Raw genomic sequence first — 19,822 nt, 5'->3', positions numbered from 1 at the left:
GGGGACCTGGGCAAAGCAAAGGCTCAGCTCAGAGCAGGCTCCAGCACCGGCACGGTCACCCCAAAACTCCCCTGAACCCCAGCCAACCCCAGGTGTTCCCCTGTCCCACTGTCACCAGTCCAGGGATGCACAGGAATCCAGCGCACAGGGCTGAGCAAGGGGCGAGAGGGGTCGGGGAGAGAGGGGCCACGTCCCCAGACGGGGCTGCAGGGGTGTGCAGGGCTGGCAGTGCCGGGGGAGCTGCTACAGGGGAATGATGCTGCTGCTTCTGGGTGGCAGCGGCTCCCCGCAGCCCCGGCCCGTGCCAGCTCCCTGGGCACCTCAGGGGTATCGCCAGCCCAGGCGCTGCAGGGTGCTGCAGGCACAGGCACAGCTCCCTGCGCCTCCCACACTGTACCCACAGCTGGAAAAGCCCCACTGCAGCGATGCCCGGGCTGCAGCACTGCTGTGCCCCGCTGGGCTCTGGCTGCAGGGGTCTGTGAGTGCTGGGGGAGCACTGGGAGCCCAGCCAGGGGGGCTGCTGGAGCTGGGGGACGTGACAGTGCCAGGGATGCGCTGGGGACACAGCAGCTGCTGCCCCTTGAACTGTGGCGTTGAGCAACAAGGCAAACAAGAGCCCAGGGAAGATCATAATCATGGTTTTATTTGTTATGATCCCACTGTCCAACTAATTGACTAGTTGCAAGTGACCCACAAAAAAATGGACTGAAGATTTACTGAAACTCTTTTTTTTTTCCTGTTCGTTTTTAGTCCAACATAAATGAGGAAGAAAAAAAAAATACTTCTGACATTTCCAAAAAACAGAAATAATAGCAAAGTATATTAATATACATTCAACATATACTGCGCGTATTGATTACTACAATACAAAGCCATGATAAAAAAAGTGTGATACTGCGGATGGCACGGTGACGCGGCCCCGCGGGGCGGCTGCTGCTGGGGGGGGCCGGCGACTCTCCCAGGATACAGTGTCATGTAAACAAAAGGAAAATGAACCAAAGGGACAGAGCAAAAGGCTTTCAGCGTTTCCCACCCTTCCCGCTCGATCTGGGCTCTGGAGCCTCCCTGCTCTCTGATTCTCGGGGTCGCAGAGCTGGCAGCGGTGTTGTCCCGGAGAAAGGGAGGCTGGGAAGAGGCACGGGGTAAGGATAGCAAAGTCACCTCTGCCGTGCTGGTTTCACACTTCCTTCTGTGCAAAGTCAGGAGGGTTTGGGCGATGTTTCCTTTAGTTTTAAAAAAATATTCCAGAAAAAACGTCGGTAAGAAGGATCTGAGCTGGAGCTGGTCAAGTCCCAAAGGCAAGGGTGACACCACGAGCTCCTGAGCCCCAGCGGGGGGGGCCTCCCGCTCTATCCACCACGGAAAGGATGGAAAAGGGACAAAGAAGAGACCTCTGCACGCCCCGACTGTATAAGGAGAATTACCACTGTCGTCACTGGCACGAGAGAAAACCAGTCACAAGTACAATGTCATTAAAAGAAATAAAATACTTTGAACAAAAGGTGCAAGTCACAATTCATATAGAACAGAATCTAGTTAAAAATTTCTCTCAAACAGAAATTCCTTTCGCTTTTTATTAATAACAATAATAATAAAACAACATTTACCAAAAAAAACAATTCCTACGTGATCAGGAGGAAAAGCGAAGGAAACAAAGTAAAATCCGTCTGCCCTACATTAGCCAGGAAAAGAAAAAACCCCAAGTCGTGGCGGATTTGGAAAGAAAAGGGAAGGGAGGGCAGGGCAGGGGTGATCCTGTCAGCACCCCGACACACGAGAGGGAACAGAGCAGACAGAGGTGAGACAGAGTGGATTGCACTGGGGTGGGGAGGGCCCCGCCAGCGCTGCCAGACCCAGACCCCCCTGCAGCAGGACAGGGTGGAAGGAGAGCGTGGCCTCCATCCAGGAGTGGCTCCAGCCCCTGGGACCTGCTCAGGGCAGGGAGGCTCAGCCCAGCGTGGGGCCCCGGGCAGGGCCAGCCCCCAGAGCAGCCCCCGGTGCCCAGGCCGGTCCTCTGTGTCGGGCTCAGGGCTCTGGGTGTAGCTGGAGTTACAGGCAAGTGTGGCAGAAATTAAAGAACCCAAAGGAACGACACACTGGATGAAGTGAGGATGAGGAAAGGGGCCATGGTATTCCAGTTAGTCAGAAATACTACGGCAATTTGGCGCAATGCTGCTAGATACTGTTGGTTTAAAATGGACCTTTTTATTTCAAAGCTGTACACAAACCCTGCAAGAGAGAGAAAGGGAGATGTCAGGGGACACCAGAATGGCACATCTCCTCCCACAGCCCTCCAGCACTGCCAGGCCATTCCTGACCCTGCCCCAGGAGACAGACCCTGCCATGCAGAGGGGTCTAAGCACAGCACAACCCTGGAAGGAGGGATGCTGTCCCTGGCTAACAGGGGGGGACAGCAAACAGCTCCAGCACAGTAGCTCTGAGAGGATGGTCCCAACCCCAGCCCTGGAGCAAGGAGCAGGAAAAGTGACCCGTGGAAGAGAGGAGGACACAGGGATACTCACTCCCTCCTGGTTACACCCCCGCCTGCTCCATCCCAAAGGGCACCTCCGGGTGCTTGTAGCTCAGCAGGACGTCTGTGATACACGTCGAGGGGTAGCAGGAGGTGTTGAGGTGCTGGCTGCCATCGCCCAGGTTTGCGTGCTCTTGACCTTCCAAACTCTCCCCACATTCTGTAAGGGCCAAGAGGCGACTCAGCACCTGTGGCTCAGCTCCCCGAGGAGCTGCCCACCTGCCCTGCCCCTGGGCAGCCCCAGAGCTCACCGTCACTGTCCCTGTCCCGCAGCTGCTGGCTGGCCATCAGCGACGACTGGCTGAGCACGGCGTCGGACATCCGGGCAGAGCTGAGCGCCTTTCCTGCCATCAAACTCATTCCTGGCAAGTTATCCAACTGCACCTGTGGACACGGCAGGACACCTCAAGGGGAGCTCAGGAGAGGATCCTGCTCTTCCCCATCTGCCCAGGGAGCCTCTGCAAACCTTCAGCAAGGGTTTGGAAAGACAAGAACTGCATCAGGCACAGCCTGGGTGCAGCCTGTCCCTTCAACAGGAGGATGGACTGAATGGTGCAAATCCCTCTGAACTAAGAGAACCAGACATAGCTGGGGCAGGAAGGGAGAACTGGAGATCATACAGAACAAACCCCTGCCAAGGCAGGGACACCTGGAGCAGGTGACAGAGAAACACATCTGGGTGGTTTTGGGATGTCTCGAGAGAGGGAGACTCCAGGCCCTCCCTGAGCAGCTGTTCCAGTGCTCTGCCCCCTCCATGGAAAGTTCTTCCCAATGCTGAGGTGGAACTTGTTGTGTTTTAATTTCTGGCCATTGCTCCTCATCCTGTCACTGGGCACCACTGAACCAGTGAAGGTGACATTCTCATCCACAGGACAAGGGAGGTGTAGCAAAGCACACATCAAGATTTGGGCAGGACAGTTCCCAGCATCCCAAACCCCACTGGGCGCAGAGCACTGAGGTCTGGGCTACCATGACCAGCTCCTTCACAGCCCTGCAGGACCCACAGCTGGGCTGGGTGTGTCTGCAGAGCCCTGTGTGGCCACAGCCAGGCCAGGCTGTGTCAGAGGAGGGAGCTGGGAGGCTGAGGCACCTACGTAGGCATCATCACTGTTCTGGATGGTGTGATGTCTCTGCAGGCTGCGGGGCCGCTGCTCGCCGGACGAGGGGCGCACGGGGTAGCCCAGGCCGTTGTGGTCAGGCACCTGCATGGCTTGGCCGGGGGAGCTCCTGTCCATGCAGTTCCCTACGATGGACTCTTGAAACCAGACAGAAAAAGCACAGGTTAGTACAAGGAACCTGCAGCTCCCAGCCCCCTGTGCAGGACTGAGATGTGATGCTGCACACAAACATTCTTGCTGGCAGAGCCAGGACAGGACCCCTGGCTGCTCCAGCTGCAGTGGTGCAGCACCACTGCCCTCATTTGCATTCAAACAGGCTTCTCCTTCCAGCATTAACACCCCAGAAGATCCCAATGCTAGCTGCCTTCCATCAGGTCTCCAAAAGCAGCCTAAAGCTGGAGGCACTGGGGCAGGAGCACAGGAACCAGATCCCTTCCCACTTCTGCCACCCCCTCGAGCCTGAGCTCGACCCCCAGCCTGCCCACACCCTTACACAAGAGCTGGGGGGAGCCTCCAACATGGGATGTTCTAGCAGGGCCCCTTGGCAATTGTAAGCAACTTAATCCTGCAGGAAGAGCTGGCCAGGATCTTCACTTTTATCAGATGACTTCTCCCTGCCCTCCCACAATCAGGCTGCGGGAGCACACCAGTGTTCTGCCTGGCAAAGTCCATCTGCACGGCAAGCTCTTGTGACTGAGGGCAAAGGCCACATTCCTATCAGGCAAAGCCTCCCATCATCAAGTACACGATGTTTTGGATAAAGTCCTGAGCCATGGAGAAGCCTGTCATCAGGCTGAGCTCGCTGACACAGCTGCAGGTACATCCCTCACAAAGCCAGAGCTTTCCCAGGGCTTTGGCCAGTGGGAAGTGATGTCCTGCTGTGCTGGGACACTGCACAGCCCAGCTGGCACTGCAACTGCCATGAAACTGCTCCCCAAAGAGATCTCACAGAATCCTATACCATCCCCACTTGGACCCACACAAGGATCATCCAAGTCCCACTCCTGGTCCTGCACAGGGCAGTCCCAAAATTTAGCAGAATTCAAGTGAAACCCCATCCCATGTGGTCCCCATGCTGCTTGCAGGCAGGTGAGCATGGACAGCACAGCCAGCACACTGCTGCCCGTGCCCTTCCTCCATCAGCAATGTGGCATTGCTGCTGGAGCCCTGTCCCAGGCAGGAATCTCTGTCAGAGATGCAGCCTCCCCCTGCCTTTGCACAACCGAGGGGTTACGTGCGGTTAGCAGTCAGCTTTCCCGGAAAAGCGCGAAGGAAAACATGAGGTAACAGATGTTAGCGGATCAGTGCCACCCACACACTGCTTGGGATGCTGCTCCAACTGTGGGAACAGTGGTTGGGGCCAGCAGCCTGCTGCTCCAGCTCCACAAACAGCCCCAGCCCCAGTCCCCACGCTGCGGGTGACGAGTTCCCTCAGCATGGAAGAGCCAGGACCCAAAGAACAGCTGCTCCCCAACGCCAGCACTGCACCTCTGGGGATGCTGCTCTGCACTGAGGGACAGACACCCCGAATGCACACCCCCAGCCCTGTGGAGGAGAGCCTTTCACGGCCACCTCCTTTGTGTCCCCGCGGCACGTGACGCTGGCACGGCGCTGCCGCCAGCTCGGCTCCGTCCGCGCCGAGCCCAGGCAGGTTTCCCATGGGCAGTGCTCCCAGCCCCGGGACGGCTACGTTGGAGCAAAACTGGAGCAGGGCTGTTCACAGGCAGCTCAGCCACATCCCAAACAGATCTGGTTGGCTCTCAAGGTCCCCAGCTGCCATCCCTGGCAGATGCTCCAGAGACATCCAGAGCTCTGTGATCAGCGTCAGCACGCGCCCTTGGAGCACAGACACTCCCGAGCCACTGGGAAGTCACACTCTGCTCCAGGGAAAACACATCTGGGGAGCTCAGGCAGGAGAGAAGATACCCCCCAAACTGCACCCTCATTACACAGTCTGAGGAGAAGAGTGGGAAAAGCCAGGGATGTAGGATTTGGTGTAGATAAATAGAGGGAAAGCTGAGTGATGTAGGATTTGGTGTAGATAAAAAATGGGAAAGCCCAGGTGCAGGATTTGCTGTAGGTAAAAGTACCTGGGAAGCTCGGAGGTGACTCTGCCTGGACCCAAAGCACCCAGGCCTGAGTCCAAGTGGGTTATGGAGGCCATAGGGAAAAAGGTACAAGCAGTTGCATCCCAGGACACAGTTTACTACAAACAGCCCTGTCAGAAGGACTTACACAAGCCTATTTGTAAACATTTATTTGCTTTTACTCATTTACAAGGCCTTGCAGTCTAAAGTCCTTCTCTTTTGTGTAACCAGTCCTTGCATCACCAGTGCGGGGGCCGAAATTTGGCTTCTGACTTCCCCAAACCTCACTGTCCATCTAACGGGCTTCAGTGATGAGATCCAAACCCATAATTTCACACCAAATGCCCTTCCAGAGCTTCCAACCTCTGCTGAGCCTGGAGTGATTCCTCCCACTCCAAGCACAGCAGGGAAGTGGAGCTCTGAGAGCAAAGAGAATTCTGAATTTAGGAGGATTTCAGCACAGCCCAGCCTTGTCCCTGCCCACGCTCTGGGGGGTCAGGGCTTGGCAGCCCCGCTCAGCCCTCTGAGCCAGCCTATTCCAGCCCGGTACTTTCCCAACAAACCCGTGCTGTGTCCCTGAACAAAGCTGGGCCTCCTGTGCCCTGGACACAGCTCCTCTGCAATAGGGCCCCGAGTGCCAAGGGCAGGCTGGTGGCTCCAGCCCAGCACCCCGAGTCCTGCAGGGAATACTGATCTGCCTGCTCAGCCTCTCCTCAAAGCCCTCTGAGCGAGGGGCTCCGAGGATGTTTTTCCTGCAGAGGAGCCTGTAATTGCAGCTCAGGCAGAATTCTCTGACAGCTCAGCACTGCCAGAGTAGCCACTGAGGAGCAAAGGAGCAGCTGCTTCCAAGAAGCAGGAAAGATCTTCAGACCCTAATAGCAAGTTTAAACTCACTCTCTCCAGAATCCACCCTTCCCAGTTCAAGCAGGGATAGAATCTTGCTGCTGCTGCTTCCCAAAGTGTCAGAGGAGCCACAGGACCAACACTGTTACTGTGTGTGTTTGTGGGAGCTTTAGCAGTGTCTGGACTTGAGGGCCCTGCTTAAGAGCAGGAATAAATGGTTACACTGCTGAGGTGTGCTGACAGCTGAGCTGCTCCTTTCCCTTGTTTACTGGGAATGGGGAACATTGCCAACAAGAATAAATCTGTGGCCACCATGCAGCATCCCCAAAAAGATGGCAGCAAGCTGGGCCCTGGTCTTTACCTGCCTGCAGAAATAGGTCAAATTCCCATCGGGCTCCTTCCTTATTCAACCCTGTTTATTACAGAGGCCGTGCCTGCAATTTACTTCAGGCCACAAAAGCCAGAAAGAATCTCGGTAATTCTGTGCTATGCAGAATATGTCAGGAAACCCTTGGCGTGCCGGGTGGGACGGTGTCCTGGGCACGAAGGTGAGTGACCTGCACGGATGGACAGCTGGCCTGCACGGATGGACAGCTGGCCTGCACTGATGGACAGGCAGGGAGCCTTACCTCTGCTGGGCACCTTATTCCTGAATCCGGGCGCGGGCTGATGCCTGTACTGGTGCGTTCCCAGCTCCTGCGCAGGATTAGCAGTTCCTAGCAAAGGTTCGGGGTCCCCATGCCCTGCTGCGCTTACAAGCAGAGGGGTCTCGTGGCAACCTTTGGTCAATGTGTTTGAACTCTTACTGTCAGGAAAGCTGTCCCTGTTTCCCTCGCAGGCGCAGTCCTCCTCCATGCTCTCCGAGTGGAACAGGGCTGGCTGGTGTCCGTATCCCTGCGGCGGGGGCACGGATGCAGGGACCTGCTGGATACATTCTTGCGCCCTGATTTTTAAGAGATGTTGGGGGCTGTTCTGGGGGTGGTATGTGTCAGCACTCTGATAAGGCAAAGACAACGACTGGCGCTCCGAGAGGTTCTGTCCCATGCTGGTGCCCATATTCCCAGCATCCCCTTGATTCATATGCCTGAACAACTCTTGGAATTCTTGCTGCTGCTGCTGCTGCCGCCGTTTGATGAGCTGTGCAAATTCTGCCTGGGGCAGCCGCATGTCCGTGTGCCCCGTGAGCGAGTGCCGGGGGGAAAGCAGTCCCTGGAGGATGTGCGGTACCTGCTGGTGTCGGCTGTAGTCGGGAGGTGTCGGGGACAACAGTGCCTGCTGTAGTGCCGATGCCGTGTAGTGCTGCTGCTGCTGATGTGCGTTCGGAGGGAAACTGGGGTACTGGTCGAGCTGTGGGACCTTCAGAGCTTGCTGGGCTGCAGGGAACCCCACCCCTCCCGGCGGGCTGTAGTTGCTGGGGGAAACGCGGGGCTGCTCCGGGAACAGGTGGGGGTGTAAGTGCACCTGGTCGTAGTTGGTGGGGGGATACCTGCTCACGTTCAGACTGCAAGGACAAGGAAAAAAAGGGACAAGTGACCGCACTGCTCAGCCCTGGCCTGGCTCAGGGACTCGTTCCCAGGGACATGGAGGGAGCAGGCACAAGGCAGACTGGCAAGGACACGGTGCCTTATGCTGAGACTCCCCCCAGGCTGGGAGCAGGCAGGGAGGGCCCTCACCTGTGCGACTCGGCACTGTCTGCGCTCAGCTGCTTGGACAGCTGCCGGTGGCCGTAGCTGAGCGAGGCCATCAGGTTGGCGCGGTGCTGCATCTGGATCTGGCTGGCGCTGGGGCTCAGAGACATCCCCCGTGCGTGGGACGCCAGCCCCTGGCCGCCCACGGAGGCCCCGGGCAGGAGGCTGCTGCTGACCATGTCCCCGGGCTCCTGCACTTGGATGGTGACCTGCTGGGGCTGTGACTGCTGCTGCTGCAGGGCCAGGCACGTCAGCCCCATGGTCGGGGGTGGGGAACAGTTACCCGACTGCGGGAAGATCGTGCTGTGGGATGGCATCCCTTGGAACTGGGACTGGGAGGCAGCACCTACAAGCAACAAAGACCATCCCTGTCAGCCCAGGGTGAGGCTTGGGAACAAAATCTGCTTCATTCCCCAAAGTGCTGGACAGGGCCTGGATTAACCTGGTCTAGCGAAAGTTGTCCCTGCAGGGGGCTGGAAAGGGATGATCTTAAGGCCCCCTCCAACCCAAACCAGGCTATGATGCTGTGATTCATTCCCTGACTCTGGGCCAGGCTGGGAGCCCAGTACGTGTCTGTATGGGTGCTCTGTCATGCTGTGCCAGCGTGCAAAGGTCACAGCCAGAGCCCCTTGCACCAAAACAGAAACTCTGCGGAGCTGACAGTGATTTGCATAAACCCGAGAATATCAGCCCTTCCTCCCCACCCCCGGGAGCGATAAGTAAGGATCTTGTGACAAGGAACCCGACAGCACATTCCAGCTGGCAGCTTCTCGCCAGCTCTCGATAACAGCAGCCCTTGCTGCCAGATGGAGAATCTTTTACATCATCAGCAAACTGTGCAGGGCCTGGGCTGGGGAGGGAACGGAGCCCTGGCAGCCCCAAACTGCTTTGGGATGACATGGCCCTGCCCAGAAGTGCTTACCATGGGGCTGGAGCACGCTGCTGCTCACGGGGGGTGGGCTGCTGTTGGGTTGCCTGAAGAGATGATTGTTGGGGTGGTTCGGGGGCGGGCTGGATGGCTGGATCCGTAACCTACGCAGGGAAACAAGCACCTTCTCACCATGCCTGCTCCTTGTCAGGATGCTGTCTCAACTGTGAGAACTGATGCCAAACGCTGCGTGTCTTGTTCAAAATAAACACCATTAAGCCCTTGATGGGGATCCCAAGGTCTCTGCAGCTTGGCTTCTCTTCTGAGAGCCACCTCACCTGTCCAAGTCATGCAGGGAGTGAGCATGACCTGGTGGCTACCACAGAAACCTGGGGACAAGGACACTGCAGGCTCCTGACTCACTGGTGAGACACCCTGCTCTCATTTCCCGTAAGTCAGCCTGCCTCACCTACACATCAGGGTGCTGAGGGCAAGGAGGCTGAGCTCACCAAGGGCCTGGAAAGGTGTGAGACACCCAAGGAAGCATGAGAGAGCTGAAGTGACAGCTTGAATCCATTCAAAAGGCAGACTGTCAATCCTCTGCTCAAAGCAGGTCTGTGCCTTTGAATCAAGTTTTTCTGATTCTAAAGTCCTTCAGACAGAATCCAGCTCAAAGGACCAGGCACATTCACCTGGGAACAGGCTGTGTCATTCTGACTCCATAAACCTCCAACGCAGCCTGGCCTGTCCTGAGTGTGTGTCAGCTCATCCCTGGGCTTCAGGAAGAGTAAAACCAGAGCTGTCCTAAAGCCATTTCTTTACCTCTGGAGCTGGTGAGTGAGCAGAGCTGGCTGGTTTTCACATGGAGCTTGCAAGGGTGGAGATGGCTGGGGAGGCCGGATACAGTCCTGAACCAGGCACCACAAGAAAACAAGAAGTGTTTGCAGTCAATGTCTCAGTCAGTAAATTTAGAAACACTGCTGGGTGAAGCAGGACATATCCAGATTCACCGAGTGTCAGTCCCTGACTGCAGCCCTGGCTGCCACAGCTACCACAGCAGCTGTGCAAACATCTCTGCTGAAATCCTTCAGCATTCCTGCTACAGCAATCCCAGCAAACTCCCCTCCCTCAATCCCCCCGGGACCTGCTCACGAGTTGTGTTTGCAGCAACACAGGAAAACAGAGCTCAGCCTTCAGCAGCTCTGGCTGCACTACCTGAATCTGCTGATGAAGAATCTGATGGTGCTGCTCCTGCTGGTACAACATGTGCTGCTGCTGCGTCTTCTCCAGCGTCCTCTCGTCCATGTGCCCCCCGTACATCTTCTGGAGCTGCTCACACTCCTGCAAGGAACCCAGCACGTCCCATCACTGACCTGCTGGTGCACAGCACCCTGCTGTGTGCAGAGTGCCACCTCTGCAGCCCACCCCTCTGAGAAAAGCTGGCAAAAAAAGCCTAATCCATTCCCTCTGACAGAATCAGGTGTGCAGTGACATGGCAAAAAGCCAGGAAAGCAACGGGTGCACGTGACACGGAGCTGGCACCGCTGTGCTCCCTTAGTGCAGGCAGCAAGCTCTGCAAACAACACCTCAAGGTGAGGAGAGCATCTCATCTGTGCTGTGCTGCAAGGGGAAAGGCCTGTCCTGGGGCCAAATCCTGCTCCAGCCATTGGCAAGCCGTGTCTGGCTGGAGCAGGGAATATCCCACAATACACTCCAAACTCTGGTGCTGGGAGCTGCCCTTTCCAGGGACACCCTGGAACAGCCCCAGAAGTGCTGCCAGAGGAAATGTGGGAGAGCAGGAGCTGCAGTCTGACAGTGCAGGACACCCCTGGATGGGCACAGCACGATGGTTCTCCCCAGGAAAGAGGGGCAGGAATTCCCCCAGGTGCCCAAGTGCAGGTGAACAGCTCAAACATCCACAGGACACTCAGGGTTTGCTGCTCACACAGGGCAGGAACAAACCCCCAGCTGCAAATCCCCACTGCGTCCCTCAGCCTTTTGTGTAAAGATTCCTCTTTTGCTTCCTGAAGCAGCAAGAACAAGGCACTAAGAATTCCTTGTGGAGGCTGTTTTGAGGAGCCCCAGCCCTCTCTCACCTGCTGAAGTTGTTTGATGCTGCTGTTGTTGCCCATCTTCTCCAGGTGGGCTTTGAAAGCCTGGATGCTGGCAGCGCCGTCGGAGAAGCGCCGGACCGGGGAGAAGCGCTCGGTGGGGAGGTGCAGAGTGTTGGAGTCCTTGTAAATAGAACTGAACACAGGGGGAAGGGGGTTAGCAACGTGACACCAGCCAGAACACAACTCCAGTGAAGACATTCCATTTCCACCAGCCTCCCAGCTGCCTGGGTGCTCCACACTGGGCAATCAGAGCGGGCACACCTGAGCCAAGCTGTGCCCAAGGCACCACAAGCACTTCCCCTTCACAACGAGGCTTCTTTGCCATCAGAGGGAGCCACATTTTTTTAGGAGCTGTTTTTTCCCAAAGTTGAGGCTCCCTCCCCATTATCACTGAGCTCCTGCCCTGCCATTAGGTGCTATCAGGAGCAGAGATAACCTGGTGTACACTCATCACAGTGTGCCTCAAAACAAACAACTGGGGCTCCCTCAGGGTTTCCGGGCAAGTGCTATCTGTGCAACCTCATTTCTGAGCAAATCACAGAGTGCTTTGGGCTGGGAGGGACACCTTCCACTACCCCAGGTTGCTCCAAGCCTGGCCTTGGACACCTCCAGGAATGGGGTAGCCACAGCTGCTCTGGGCCAGCTGTGCCAGGGCCTCCCCACCCTCACAGGGAGGAATTTCTCCCATCAGTAAAGGACTTCTTTTATAAAGATTCTGCAAATGCCATCTCCAGAACCCAGCAAGCAACACTTAATGCACAGGCTCCAGCAGTAGCCTTTGTCTGTGAGAAGGTCATGGAGACATGGTGTTTGCAGCACCTCTGACACCAAATCCAGCAAGAGCCCAGCTGGCTGCAGCTGGAGTGGTTCTGAGCTCCAGAGGTCACTCTGAGGGCCTGTTCCAGGCTCCTGTTCTCACAAGGTGACTGATGCTGGACCACTTCCAGCAGGCTGGGCTCTGTTTTGTCACTGTCTCTGCCTTAGGAGGACACAGTTCAGTTTCCTTCCAAGGAAAGAGCTGTGCTCCTGCCTTTTGGAGCCATCCCGTCCATTATCCTGATCCATTTGTTCTCCTGTTGCATTGATGGAAAGCAGAAGCTACAGATAAAATCATGCTGTGTTTTTGAAACCCATGTGGGCAAGGCAGAACAGCTGCACTTCCCTGTACAGCTGTACTTCAACTCTGCTTTCAGATATTTAATGTGACAAAACCAGGGGCTACATAAGAAAATACATAAGATGGCTTAAAATAGGTTAAGGGCTAAAATAAAACCCATCTGCCATTCAATCATGTGGTTTATTTACACAATGACTGCTAATTTCTGTGCCAGGTATGTCATGAACTCACTGTGGAACACTCTGTTTAGACCATGGTCAGACGAAATTTCCGTGATTTCACAGGAAAAACAGAACAGGCTCACAGCACGTTACAATGCCAAGAGTGGAACGAGCAGATACCACCCTGCTCATGATGCAACAGCTTCAGGACTCCAGAGCCAAGAGACAGAGGTGACAGCAACGTTATTTACAGGGTAAGTGTGCTTAAAGTCTTGTAAAAATTCCATTCCTGCTGTGTGTGAGGGACTTGGCTTACCTTTAGGATTTGCAGCAATCCTGAAAGCAGGACACAGCACATTCTGCTTGTTTTGCAAGCTGCACTCCTCTTCCTATCAAGCTGTGACCCCAGAAATGTTTCCCCTCCTGCTCTTCCCATCCCCCAGGCCCCTCTGGGGGAGTAACTTGAGGGCAGAGAGGTGCTTATCTTGGTTTTCTGGAGCTCCAGCGTGGCACTAGCACTGTCTCAGTCTGCTCAGAGTTCACCTGTCCCTGCTGATTACATCAGTGCTCAGCTCAGCAGGTCTCTGGCTACAATAAAAAGGGCTTTGTCAAGCCTGCCAGTGTGAGCTGCCTGAGGGGCTGAACACCAGCACCAGCCTGGCCTGGCAGCCACTGCTTTCCTAATGGGCAGCAAACTCCAGTGTGCAGCTGCTTTGCTCCTAGCACTGAGGGGTCACAGCACTTTAAAGCATTTTTTAGGACAGGTTTTTTTTCATTAAGAGGAATTTAAGCTCCCTCTGTGGCATTAGCATCTCCGGTTGGCTGCTGTGACAAGGACTCTGTCACAATAACACCTCTCCATCAGGACTGTCCCTCCCACACATCCTGAGTGTGTTCAGATCCAATCCAAAGGTTCCTCTTTCCCAGACATTGTGATTTTTTTTTCCCTTTCCCACCCAGCTTCCTTTTCTCACATCACTCCCATCAAGGGTTCAGGTGATAAATTAAATTACTCTCGAGGAGCTTTGCAAAGAGACTTTGCAGTCAGAACACACAACTCTGGTGCAGAACAGTGAGGGTTTTAAGCTCTGCTGTGGATGACTCTTGGTGAAATATTTTGCCTCCAAAAATGTTCTGTAGCAAATCTGCTACCTTGATGCCTACCACTACACAGGGAAAAGCTTTCCTCTATAAAAAATAGCTTATTCCCAATATTTCTGTGATGGCAGCCATCCCAGCAAATCATCCCCAGCCACAAAGGTGGGACTGGAGGGAAGAGCCAGCCGATTGCTGCTGGTCCCTGCAGGCAGGGGGTCAGACACCCTCTGCTCTGTGGGTCTGCTCTTTGTCCCTGCTGCTCCTCCTCACCCCTCCCTGCCAGCGGGGTGTCCTCAGTGCTCCATCCAGGCCACCTGGGCAGGATTCCTGGTGAAGCTGCCCGGCCGGTGCCGTTACTCACCGGTGCTGGTCGGGTCCCAGGTGTGGAGCCCAAGCCCGGGGTCGGAAGGACTGCTGTCCTAGCTGCCTCTGCAAGTCTGGAGGGATTTCAGCTGTAGGGTTGGTCATGGCCAGAGTGTGCCTTTTTGACCTATTTGCCAAGTATCTGCAACAAGCAGGAGCACATTTTATAAGAGACTGATGGGAGTACTCCGAAAACAGGGAGTGTTAGATAACCCAGAGAGGATGGGAAGGAAGAAGCTTGTGCAGTGCTCAGAACACGCCATGGACACGCTGCCCGTGCCTGTCCCAGCACTGGCTCACCAGCGCTTTGGGGACAAGTGCAGCCTCAGCTGCTGCTGCTGCTGCTGCACTGCCAGCCTTGGAAGGAAAGAGGAGCCGTGTGCTGTTCCCAGCAGGAAAAGCACGTTTCACCTCCAGGGGAATGCTGGTATGTCCCGTTGGGAATACCCACCTGCCCTCAGCTGCATTCCCTGCTCTAGAGCAGGTCTGCCCCGCTCTGCCAGCACAGGGAGCCAGGACACAGAGCAGAGCTGCTGCTCTGCCACGGGAGCCCTCGCTCCTCAGAGCGACCCTGGGACATCCTGCCAGCAGCGGCCACCTTGTTGTCGCAGCAGGGGAAGGCTGCCCGAGAGCAGGAGGAAGGGCTGGGCTGAGGCAGGGCTGTGCCAGCCCGGTCCAAGTGCGCCATCTAGTCCCTGCTCCGCTCCGGGAAAGTCGGGAATGGCCCGGGATGCGCAGGGAACGGGAACCCGAGCAGCAAGAGGGTCCCTCCCTCTGCAGCCACCAGCACCAAGGCTGGGCTTGCCTCTCACGCCAGAGCTGGGAGGCAACAGCTTAAACAAAAGCTTGCTGTGCACTGGAAAAGAGCTGCAGGTCCCTGCAAACCCCCAAAGACCAGAGAGAGGGAACTCGGAGCCTCTGCTCCAGCAAGGATGTGAGGAAGGGCCAGGCAGTGCTGAGAGCTGCTGCCTGCTGCTGCTGGCACAGCCCAGGGCAGTGGGGCTGGCAGAGAGGGGCTGCAGCCCCTCCCAGGCTGGCACTGCAGCCAGGCTGGCACTGCAGCCAGGCTGTGCCCGCTCAAGGCTGCTGGGATGAACGCCGTGTGTGAACTCAGCCCCTTCTCTCTGTGAGCCAGCCCTGGTAACCAGGCCAAGCACCACTCGGCCAGTGACACCTGCCTTTGAAATCCTCACCTTTGCTCCCTTCCCCTGCAACTGCCCCTGGGAAGCAGAAAGAGCAGCAAGCAATACAGACTTGCCCAAACCCAGCCTCTCTTTGCTGCTGAAGCCACTTAAGCAGAAGAAGCAGGTTAACAGTGCCGTGGTGCCCCGCCAGAGCCCGTGCCATTAGCTGTTTAAGAATCATTTGATGCAGACAGGGAAAGGTTCCCAAAGAGCTTTACTGTTGTGGTTTGCTAAGATCATTTTATTTCAGCCCTCCAGGGAACAATCCAATCACGAGCTCTAACAGCGTTTCGGGTGGAAGAAAGTTTCCCAAAGCTCAAAGGAGATGTGACTGTTCCCTGGAACAGAGAAGACTGTGCTCTGCTTTCAAGGTCAGATTAAGGAGGGCAAAAGCTGCTCACTGATGGCTGCAAACAGAGTATTTGTGGCAGTGTTCTGAGAAGCTAAATATTTGCATCTGTCCCTGATGTTAATGCTATTTACCCTTCTCCTCTGATGACTACTGACATGTCGCAACACAAGGGGTGGAGAACAAGTTAACACACAACCTGCATGGTGCTTTTTCAAGGCCATCTGGTGGAAGAAGAACATGTGCTGTGAAAGAACTAAGGACAGCACTGTCGAGAGCAGTGAAGTGACCTCTGAGTCCAAGGGGACTTGGTTTTCAGTGGGATCTGAACATTTCAGTGCCTTGCAAAACACTGCACAGGGGTTTCAGAATGCTTCCAGCTGAGCTAATGCTTTAAAGGCTCAACTGAAATCTTCAGGTTTAGAATAGTGAAAATTTGCCCAGGTAAGATGTCCAGGCATGCCCTTGCCAAGAATGAGACTTGTCATGTTTGCACAGCCAAAAAGACCACCTGCTGTTTGAGGAGCTGTCAGAGGACATTCCTGGCCCTATGTTAAAACTGTCAATGGCTGTCGAAGCTATTACTGAGGCTACAAGCAGACTGAGGTAGGTGCACAGTCTGTCACTGCTCACACCCACACTGAAGGAGCACAGCTGGCCAAGGCTCTGGAGAATGATCTGCACCCACCCCAGTGTCACCCTGCCTGCAACAACCCCCAGGCTGAACCCCTGTGGGCCCCTGAGGAGCCACTCCCTTACCCAGGTGATGACCTGTACAAAGGGGGGATCCAGAAAGCTCTTCCAGTTTGAGGTAAGAAGCAGGAGCACCCACCACACGTAGTGCCCAGCTGGTTAGCAGAGAAGAAACTATGCAAAAGCTCCTAAGAAAATGTTAGCAAGGCCATGGTTAGTGTGTTCATGGACTGAGAAAGTACAAGCACATTCTACCCATTTCCTACAGTGTGTTTAGAGCAGACACAGAGAACAGAAGTTCCCAGCCTGAGAGCTAATAATGCTTTCCTTATTGGAGCAGACTATTTTAAGGTCTGATGCTAAAATTAGCAGCTAGAGGTACCCGTAATTCCAGCAAGCTCACTTTGTTTGAGGCATCAGAGTTGGATGTTTACTGCATGTCTTGATACAAAAGCTGCTGCACTGGCACCCAAGGCCACAGGGAGCTCTCCCACCTCCAGCACCCAGCAGGGAGGGGAACCCCTTGGCACTCACTTGGCAGGTTAGTGTGGATTGCATGCTGGTGCACACTAAGCAAAGGAATTCAGCAGTTCCAAGAGTTTCTGGAGAACCTACTGCTCAACCAGCTACCCATTTCAGGGGAATCCAGCTTTGCAAGCACCCAGTAGTGCCAGAGGAGTAACTGCCTACAGTAATCAACACCCACAGGAACAGGAGAAGTGTTGAGCCTTTGCTGTAAAATCAACAGTGGTGCCCCGGTGAGGTGGCTGTGTTTGAATCAGCTCTGGAACAGCCCAAGGTGAGCCTCGTGGAGGTAGGAAGGGCAAATGTTAACAGAGTGGGAGTTACCTCTGCACAGCTTCCTGATCCGGCTCCCCATCGGAGCTCTCCTCGTCCACAGGGGTGACAGCTGGGACAGCCTGCAGAGAGAGAAGCCACAGCTCAGGAGGACACCCAGCACAGTCCCCTCCACACAGGGGACACCTGATCTTCCCAAACAAGCTTCCACAGGAGTGTGTGTTGGCTCCTCTGCAGCACCAAGGAAATCTGGCCAAGAACCCCTTCCAACATTCCTTCCCCAGTCCAACTGCCTGGGTAGGGCTGCTGCTGCTGCTTGGAGAATTCATTGATGCAGATGCACCCAGAACACGCCTGAATGCCTGAGATAGACACTTGACTTTCCTCCATGGGATCAGCAAAGGACAAAAGCAACCATAAAGAAGTGCACAAACACCATCAGCTCCGGAGAGGAACACACAACCCCAGAGAGGAACACACAACCCCACCTGGCACCTCCAGGAGAGCGCAGCAAGTCCTGCAAGGGGCAGCAGGGGAAGCTTTGGCAGCGAGCAGCACATCCCTGCAGCGCTGGGCCTGCTGTGAGCTGGGCACAGGCACCTCTGCCTGCGGGAGGGGATATTTGGAAGCTCTGTGCTACTCACTGGCGTCATGGTGACGAGCGGCGAGGGGCCCCGGGGCCGCTTGAGCAGCTGCTGCGCGTGCAGCTGGATGTTGGCCCCGCCGTCCGACGCCCGCCGGCCCAGCGGGCCCATCCCGTTCAGCAGCTGCAGGGTGGGGGGCTGCAGCAGGGACTGCTCCTGCAACACACACACAGCACTGTTACCCACCCCAGCCAGAGCCCCAGGGCTCACAGCAGCAGAGCACGAGGCTGTGGGTGCAGGGATGTCACCAGCATGTCGGGGTGATGGGGACAGGGACAGGATGAGCAGGGTTCAACTCTGCAGCTCCCTGCATGCTGCTTTAGCTGCAACCTGCAGCTCAAAGCCAGGCAGCACAGGCTGGTTTCTCCCCAGCCCATTTATTCATCTCATATTGCACTGCTCTTTAATTCTTCAGCTTTTTCATGGAATCACAGAATGGTTTCGGTTGGAAAGGACCGTAAGGATCATCTCATTCCACCCCCCTGCCATGGCAGGGACACCTTCCACTGTCCCAGGTTGCTCAGAGCTCCATCCAGCCTGGCTTTGGACACTTCCAAGGATGGGGTATCCACAGTTTTTCCACAGTGCCTCACCATTCTCACAGTAAAGAATATTTTCCTAATACTTGATCTAAACCTACTTTAGAGAATCAATTGAAATCATACATAAAGAGAGTAACTCTTGAGGCTTTTGCAGTCCAAGGAGTGACAAACAGAGGGAGTAATTGTGAGCCCCAACAGCCCTCCCACCTGCGGGGCAGAGCAGAGCAGGGGCCACGGGCAGTACCTTGTACTCCAGCTGCCCCGTGGGCTGCAGGTTCTGCCTGGGCAGCACATTGTGCATGAAGTTCACATTCGGGGTCACCTGCAGGAACGGGGCCTGAGGAGTGACACGGGGGAAGCCAGGCAGGAGCTTCTGCAGGTCTTCCATGACTTCCGTCCTGTGCAATCACATTTGGAGAGGGGAGTTAGCCAAGACTGAGGAAACCACTCACAGACCCAGCACACACAGCTTCACTTCACAAAAAGCTTCTCACTGATCTGGGAAGTGGTCACACAGAGCAGCCAAGCCACTCTTTGGTTTTATTTATCCCTGTTTTCCCCTCCATGATGAGAATTAGCTCTTGGCATTAACCTCAATAGCATTTATCACAAAACCTTCACTTTGGACATGACACCAATGCAGTTCAGGTGAGCTTTGCCTTGACCAAAAGCACAGCTCACCCAGAGCTGATCAGGAAGAACAGGAGGAAAGTACTTTACTCCCATCTAAAATACTAACCAAGCTGTGCAGGGGTACTGGGACCTTTACATGAACACCTTTAAGGGATGAAAGCCACATGGTGGGAGTGGATGTCCAGGCTGGAGTGCAGTACTCACCGTGGGTCAGCTACTCCCACTGTGTGCCTCCTCATGGAGAGGTAGCGGACCAGAGCCTCGGGTGACGGCTCCTCCCCTTCATCACTGTCCAAGTTCATTGTTCCATCAGTCTGGGCAGGACAAACATTGGAGATGTTGAAATGCAACACGAGGATCAAAGGAAAGGCTTCAATGTGAGCCAGAAAGAGTTTGCAGGGGTCATGGGGATGTGCCTCACCTCCACAATTTGGTTCTCAGGGTTGATGAGCTGGACTTGGGGCACGTTGATGTTCATGGTGTTGCCTGTCTGTTCTGTCTGCTGAGTGGAGAGACCAGGATCAGAACACACAAACACTGCTGAATTAACACCAGCCCTAAGCACCTGGAACAGGGAGGTGACCTTGGAGCCAGTGAAGGGATGTTTAATCTCAAGAGGTGCCTCATTTATCTCCCTCCCTTCTGTTCAGGCAGAGTCACAATCTCTTCTGCTTCCCTTAGGACCTGGCTGTTCCCAAAGCAAGTGCTCACAGCTCCAACACAGCACAAGGTGGGGAAGAAGCATCACACAGCAGCCCTGGGCTGGGAACTCCAGCTCCCAAAAACTCCCTCAGCTCCTTCCCCTCTGTCACTAAGCGAGCAGGGGACTGACTGAAGGATGTTCAGCCAATGCACAAACTGTTCCTAACCTCAGGACTCGGGCACCCTAAGCACACACCAAATTCTCAGACAAGGAATGCCTGGACTCTCCAGTGAGGGTATGAACAGCCACGGACAAGCCTGAGGTCAGCAGGTAAGGGACTGGCTGGCCT

The 19,822-nt window shown here is 55.2% G+C and overlaps 1 protein-coding gene across 4 annotated transcripts in view; it reads right to left on the bottom strand.

Annotated features, from left to right (window-relative positions):
* Nucleotides 1–622: 622 nt before the first annotated feature.
* SIK3 (SIK family kinase 3) overlaps nt 623–19,822 on the bottom strand; it is a 69,582-nt gene continuing 50,382 nt past the window's right edge. The window contains exons 10-25 of one of the 4 annotated variants that reach the window (XM_033081558.1): nt 19,252–19,332; nt 19,035–19,144; nt 18,442–18,595; nt 17,656–17,811; nt 17,063–17,133; nt 13,986–14,129; nt 11,231–11,381; nt 10,350–10,475; nt 9,957–10,042; nt 9,189–9,298; nt 8,252–8,612; nt 7,208–8,079; nt 3,625–3,785; nt 2,782–2,914; nt 2,523–2,690; nt 623–2,229 (exon numbers count right to left, since the gene is read on the bottom strand). In XM_033081558.1, the coding sequence (XP_032937449.1) occupies nt 2,533–2,690; nt 2,782–2,914; nt 3,625–3,785; nt 7,208–8,079; nt 8,252–8,612; nt 9,189–9,298; nt 9,957–10,042; nt 10,350–10,475; nt 11,231–11,381; nt 13,986–14,129; nt 17,063–17,133; nt 17,656–17,811; nt 18,442–18,595; nt 19,035–19,144; nt 19,252–19,332 (2,874 nt within the window). In that variant the 3' untranslated portion in view covers nt 623–2,229; nt 2,523–2,532. The remainder of the gene's footprint in view (nt 2,230–2,522; nt 2,691–2,781; nt 2,915–3,624; nt 3,786–7,207; nt 8,080–8,251; nt 8,613–9,188; nt 9,299–9,956; nt 10,043–10,349; nt 10,476–11,230; nt 11,382–13,985; nt 14,130–17,062; nt 17,134–17,655; nt 17,812–18,441; nt 18,596–19,034; nt 19,145–19,251; nt 19,333–19,822) is intronic. The other 3 variants (XM_033081560.1, XM_033081561.1, XM_033081559.1) reach the window with 3 other exon arrangements.

Source organism: Catharus ustulatus, chromosome 28, assembly GCF_009819885.2.
Source record: "Catharus ustulatus isolate bCatUst1 chromosome 28, bCatUst1.pri.v2, whole genome shotgun sequence".
Taxonomy (NCBI): Eukaryota; Metazoa; Chordata; class Aves; order Passeriformes; family Turdidae; genus Catharus; species Catharus ustulatus.
The sequence above is the reverse complement of the archived record's forward strand: the minus strand, read 5'-3'. Positions and strand labels throughout refer to the sequence as shown.